General features: G+C 49.4%; 1 protein-coding gene across 1 annotated transcript; it reads left to right on the top strand.

Annotated features, from left to right (window-relative positions):
* Positions 1–619: 619 nt before the first annotated feature.
* CHAC1 (ChaC glutathione specific gamma-glutamylcyclotransferase 1) lies at positions 620–3,121 on the top strand. Its single transcript, XM_085062417.1, has 3 exons — positions 620–930; positions 1,028–1,063; positions 1,315–3,121. The coding sequence occupies exons 1-3, from the start codon at positions 685–687 to the stop codon at positions 1,729–1,731; spliced, it is 699 nt and encodes a 232-aa protein (XP_084918543.1). The 5' UTR covers positions 620–684; the 3' UTR covers positions 1,732–3,121.
* Positions 3,122–6,189: the final 3,068 nt, after the last annotated feature.

Below are 6,189 nucleotides of genomic sequence, written 5' to 3'. Positions count from 1 at the left end.
CTAAAGCTGGTTTACAGCTCGGTGTTCAGCCCATATGCAGACAGCACTTGGATGCATCCACATAACAAATGTTATATATTACAAGCTGACACTCCAGCCTGGATCTAGTACTAGGAAAAACGCACTCAAGTAGCAGGCTTCAGCACCATGTCCTTGCATCTGTGTGGATGTTATTAATCTGTTTCGCCTGTGTGCCTAATACCGTGGCCCTGCTGATGTCAGGAGCTGTCGCTTCACCCTGTTAAATATTAACTGTGTGGTTTTCCACCGCAGCATCTCAGGTTCTGGGATAAAGCCAAAGCCGGGAGCGTGGGGCAGCCTCCCGAGGAGGGCTAGCCCGCTCACTCCACCCCAGCTTCTCCCTCTCGGGCACGGCGCGCCCTGCTCCAGCAGCCTCCGGGCTCTGGCAGCGGCTGATCCCCCGGCACCCCAGGCAGGAATGCCGCAGCGAGCGCTGCTGGCCAGGCTGACCCCGGGCCGGGATGTCCCCGAGCCGAGCGGCGCGCCTGACGCAACCCGGGCGGCACTTTGCCCCACGCTCGGCTCCGCGAAACCTCCCGCCCTCGTTGCATCACCCGGGCGGGGCGGGGCGGGGCGGCCCGGCTGCCTTTAAAGCGCCGCGGCGGCCGCGCTGCCCATGAGCGCTCAGCGCCCTTCCGCACCGCCCGCAGCCGCAGCCCCGGCATGAAGCGCGACCCGCAGCCTCCCGAGGAGCGCCCGGAGCCGCCGCCACACCCGCTGCTCTCCTCCTCCTCGCCCTCGGGGCAGGCGGAGGGCGCGGAGCTGGCGGCGCCGGTGTGGATCTTCGGGTACGGCTCGCTGGTGTGGAGGCCGGGCTTCGAGTTCACGTCGCGCAAGGTGGGCTTCATCCGCGGCTACAGCCGCCGCTTCTGGCAGGGGGACACCTTCCACCGCGGCAGCGAGAAGACGGTAAGGGGGGGCGGCTTGGGGCGCGGGTGTCGCGGCTCGGCTCGGCTCGGCTCGGCTCGGCTCGGCTCTAACGGCGCTGCCTTTTCTCTGCCCACAGCCCGGCCGAGTGGTGACGCTGCTGGAGGACTGCGGGGTGAGTACCGGGGCAGCTGGCCCGGGTGGGGGGTGAGCGCATCGCTACCTGAGAGGTGACTTGGCGGCCGAGTGCTCCTGCGCCCCGCCGGGATCGTGGGGGTTGTGGGGTGTGTTATCCTTCTCTGCTGTGTCATCAGCTGTGTGGAGACCCCCCAGAGTAAGGGAGCCTTGGTCTGAAACATCAGCGGGGGGTTGGACAGGCCCTTGCAGTTACAGCATCCCATAACCCCCTTTCTCTTTCGCTTTTAGGCATGCACGTGGGGTGTAGCCTATGAAGTCCGTGGGGAGCAAATTGCTGCATCGCTCGAGTATCTCAACATGCGAGAAGCTGTCCTGGGAGGCTATGACACCAAGCTGGTGAAGTTCCACCCTCAGGAGAAAGATGCAGAGGAACCCATCCTGGCTCTTGTTTACATTGCAACACCCCAGAACCCTTCTTACCTTGGCCCAGCGTCTGAAGAAGACATTGCAGCTCAAATCATTGTCTCAAGTGGTTGTGCTGGTCATAACATTGAGTACTTGCTGAGACTGGCAGACTTTATGCGCTACTTTTGTCCTCAAGCAGAGGATAAACATCTCTTCTCCATCGAAGAGGCTCTTATTTCCATCCTTCCATGTCTATACTACACAGAAGAGTCTCTAGAAGAAACGGCAAGTGTCCCTTAGAAGTTTGAGGGTTGAAATAGGAATTTTTTTGCAGGGTTCAGTAGAATGGACATAAGGGAGAAAGCAGTAGGGACAATCTTAACTCTGATAAAATATACTGGACTGAGTGAATAAAGGGAGAATTAGCAAGAGGCTGGGGAGGGAGGAAGTGAAGAGTAAAATGCTTGCTATAGGACTTGCAATTAGTACCTGTTACACTCCTTATCTGTAGCATCACGATACCCATCACTGCTTTCCAGATGGACATTAGGTATCTTCACAGGAACTCTGCTCTGTAAGACTTGCTTCCAGGAGTCAAACCTGAAGCACTCATTTCCTTTAGAGAAAGAGGCTCGTCTATTCTGTGCACTTTCTCTTTTTTTTTTTTTTTTTTTTTTTTCTTTCTTGAAGACTAGTTGAGCAGGACTTGACTGGGTTTAAGCAGTATATATGTAATTCTACCTCAGATTGGCAAAAAGCTGTTTGTGTGGTGGTGGAGACTTTGGCAGATTCTGCCAAATAAAACCTTTTTTTTTTTCCCTGCCATGTCCCACCTCCAGTACAATGACCTGACACTAAATTTTAGAACTTTTGTGCAATATTAAGTGAACAGGCCTCTTTATGCTCTTGTGGATCCTACTTCCTTATGTTGTGAAGGATCACAGTAATGCACTTATTTTATAAAATGTCATACTGTATTATGTGTTATATTTCCTCTTAGGAGGGGTATCTAAACTGCTCACATGCCACAGTGGTACCCAGCCCACACTCAACCTTGCATTTGTGCCTTCTAGTTATAAATCCATTTTCTGAGGAGCTAAGCTTGCTTTAATGACAAGCTTTTTTCCAGGCTTCACTGAGCTCATGCTGCTACAGACGTAACTGACTCTGTAAGAAATGGTCCTGCCTGTTTGGGAAGCCTGCAGAAAAGCTGTCAGGATGCAGGAGAGTTTTACCTAGCCCTGTACTGGATAAACCTCTGGTGCTTCAGGATAACATGGGTTTCTGTAGAAGCATGTGGGGGTTCTAGTTCCGTACAGGGGTGTCTGTCTGGCACACTTTCATTTGGCTTCAAAGGACCATGACTGAGCATTCTTGTAAGCCTGTGAGCTGCTGAAAAGCCTGCCTTGTGTTCAGCAGAAGCACTGCTGCAAGCTCAGACTTTTCAGCTTCACATATTAACAGCATGAAAACCCATAGTATTTTGTGAGAAAACTGCTGCTACTGCAGCTGCAGCAAAATAGCTCTTGAGAGCTGACCCCTGGGACTGTTGACTCCTCCCAAATACCATGTGTTTTTTTAATTATAAAAAAGACTAGGGACTGTTTGTATTACTGTGGCTTGTATGTATATGAAGTGGTACGGTGCTGTGCCCAGTAATAAAACAAACTGACAAAGTCAGTCTCATGTACTTTGGTGTTGGTCTTTTTTATTACAGACTTACAGTTCAAACTAAGAAGTCCTTTTTTTTTTCCAATTTTTTTCCAATTTTTTCCTTTTTTGCCCCCTTTTTTTCCCTCCTTTTTTAAACATTTTTTCCTTTTTTTTCTTTTTTTTTTTTTTTAATGGTGATTTTTTTTTTTTTAAGCCCAAAGCCTTAAATGCTAATGCTGCTGAAGTTCCTATGGAATTTTGTGGTTTTGGTTTGGTTTGGTCTGGTTTTTTTAATCATCTTGCTGCTGAGCAGCTCTACTGGAAGAAACTGATTTGCTCTTTCCCTTTGAGAAAAGGGGATTCAGTGACTTTCCAGCTCTTGTTGATTATGGAGTGCTGGTACTGACAACAGACACAAGCCAGCCCTCCAAACTCTGCAGGGCAGGCACAGAAATGTGATTCTTCCTTGGCAGGTCAAAGGATTTTCATTCTGAGTGTGACTTGGCATTGCTGTTTCCAAGAAGTAATAGTGGAAGGACAAGAAACTGCAGCTGCAGCCAGATCTGCTGGCAGCAGCAGGGGAATTAGTTATTTTTCTTCTGCCCTGTGCACCACGTGCTGTGCACAGGGGTAATGTGTACATTCCCACTCCTCTAGTTACCGGCTCGCTCAGCACCAGCAGGTCACTGTACCTACCAGTATAACCTGCCTCAAGACTTGAGTGATGGAGTGAAAACTAATTGAAACAACTGAATACACCACTAATTAAAGGCAGTTGCATGTTTCAGGGATAACAGACTAGAGAAAACTATGCTTTCACTGTCCTGTGGAGGCTCTTGCTTCAGCTGAGCAGCTGTACCATGGGGCTGGGTTATCCCCCAGCTGGAAAATCAAAGGGCTGAAGATTCAGCTTACCTGTAGGGAACTACTCCCTTACTAGTACAAGACTGGGGTCAGATTCCAAAGTAACTCCAGATAAAATAAAACCATCTTCACACCTTTCAAATTTTCAAAGGCACAAAGATGCCACTGACAAGAATTAATACCAGATGTGCACTGAGCAACCTGCACTGCCATTGCACAAGGGAGAGCCCCTTGCTTTGTTTGTCCTGCCTAGCCTGGGCTGGCCCCATGATCTTTCACATCTGGTAAAAGACAAGGAATGAATGTTTGTGAACAACCCAGCACTGCTAGGGAATGTTCCTTCAGTGGCTGTTTCTTCTTCCCTGAAAAACTTTAGTAGTTTAAGCCCAGGTATGCTACTCCACTGAACTACCATTTTCTTCCCAAGGAGTTCTTTGTAGTGGACTTCCAAAAAAATAACCCCATTTTCTCATCAGAAGTGATGAATATGGCAGCTTGCTGCTGTCACCCTGTCACTGCATCTTCGAGTCAGTAAGACACTGAGGTATCACGTAACTTCTTTCTCCCAAGGCTTTTATTGTGTCCTGCGAGTCTGGGAACTGGTCACATTTTGGTCAGGTGATGAATTTAAAAGGTTAACATCCCAGATTTGAACTTTGGCCATGTGAGTGAGGAGAGATGGCACCATGCAACATTTGCTCCATGCCCAGGCTTTCTTTGTACTGCTGCTCCAAGGTGGGGGTTGCCTGCCTCTGACAAACCACATGGGAGGAACATAATTGCTTCTGGGAGGCAGTCTCACAGCCATGGCACTTGGGAGTGCCAGGTCAATGGTGACACACAAAGACACTGTCCTACCCCAGACATGTTTCACTGCAGGTTTCCTCTCCCCATGCCAGCCCAAGCGAAGCAGCTGCTGTGGGTGCAGCTCCAGCTTCCAGCAGCTCTGCCACTGACAACTGGCCTGGGAAAGAGCACTCACCATTGCCAGAGGGTGGGACAACCAGTGCTGCCAGGCACTTCTGGAGATGCTTCCCTATCCAGTGGCTTCCTCTTTCATGTGCAGTTTTCTCTGACTTCCCTATGACAAGCTTGTCCCTATCAGGTCACCTCACATTAGCAACTTGCAATAGAAACACGTTTACAAGCACTATCAGTTGCTTACTTCCTGGTCTAAAACCAGCACAATTCACATGATTTCAGTTCCTTCTTCAGCCCTTTCCATTTTCCTGCCCAGCAGTTCCCACACAGTCTTGGAACATTGGCTTGAGTCATCATTTCCTGGAGAACATTAAGAGAGGACCTATCCAGCTGTTCTGCAGTGGCACAAGCCAGATAAATAAAGTAGATGACAACAGTTAATCCAGCCCCAGCCTTCATATGTTAAAGCACTCCTGTGGGTAAACAGTCCTTAAAAGGGCAGGGAAAAGGATAAGGAAACTCAGCAATGTTAAAAGGATTCAGAGAAGACCAAACCAAGAGGAAAAATCTCTGGTTCTTGGGTGCTACAGTATCATCTCTGTTTCAAGGTGGAGTGTCCAGAACAGAGGAGACCACGCAGGTAAGTCTACCAAAGTGATTCCAGCTTTAGTAAAAATGTAGTTTAATTACAGCATCTCCAAAGTGTGAACTTACCTGTGCTTCATGTACTTCTCCAGGTCAGAAAATTAGTGAGACTTGGGACTGCACCATGTGTGGCAGGGAGAGTCTTGCAGGTGGTCTGTAAATCACAGGGAATGGCACACAGACTTGCATCTCTTACAGGAACTGCAGCTGGTTGTATGTGACATGTGCTATTCCATATGTGTCTGCTTGCTGCTCAAGAGACAGGCTGTGAAATGTGGATTTAATTACCTACAGATGTTTCACAGGCAGAGGAATAGCAAAAGATAGAACCCCAAAGAATGCTTATCGCTGCTTCAGGTCAGCCCCTGCAGCTGGGTGAGTGAGAGCAGCCGGTGCTCCTCTGTGATGAAGCCTGCAAGGGCTGTGCTGGCTGGCAGTCCCCTGGCAGCAGAGGCATTTTGTGCACACTGAACACAGGGTGGATATGTCCAGAAACCACATCTGACTTGGTGACAGCCTGTTGTTCTGCTCCTGCTACCAGGAAAACTTGGAGGGAAAAGAAAGCAGGGGAAAGAAAGAGGGTCTGCTGAGTGTACAGCTGCACCAGGACAAGGGAAACAGACTTTGCATGAAGTATCCAGCACAGATCACAGAGATATTGTCACCTGTGTGCTT

Source organism: Lichenostomus cassidix, chromosome 5 (assembly GCF_008360975.1).
Source record: "Lichenostomus cassidix isolate B80296 chromosome 5, HeHo_3.0, whole genome shotgun sequence".
Classification (NCBI taxonomy): Eukaryota; Metazoa; Chordata; class Aves; order Passeriformes; family Meliphagidae; genus Lichenostomus; species Lichenostomus cassidix.
Note: the sequence above shows the minus strand (reverse complement) of the source record. Positions and strands in the feature narration are given on the sequence as shown.

Coding starts and splice junctions, on each gene's coding strand:
- CHAC1 (XM_085062417.1), top strand. CDS start 685: ATGAAGCGCGACCCGCAGCCTCCCGAGGAGCGCCCGGAGCCGCCGCCA. Junction 931..1,027: donor ACCGCGGCAGCGAGAAGACG/GTAAGGGGGGGC, acceptor CTCTGCCCACAG/CCCGGCCGAGTGGTGACGCT. Junction 1,064..1,314: donor CGCTGCTGGAGGACTGCGGG/GTGAGTACCGGG, acceptor TTTCGCTTTTAG/GCATGCACGTGGGGTGTAGC.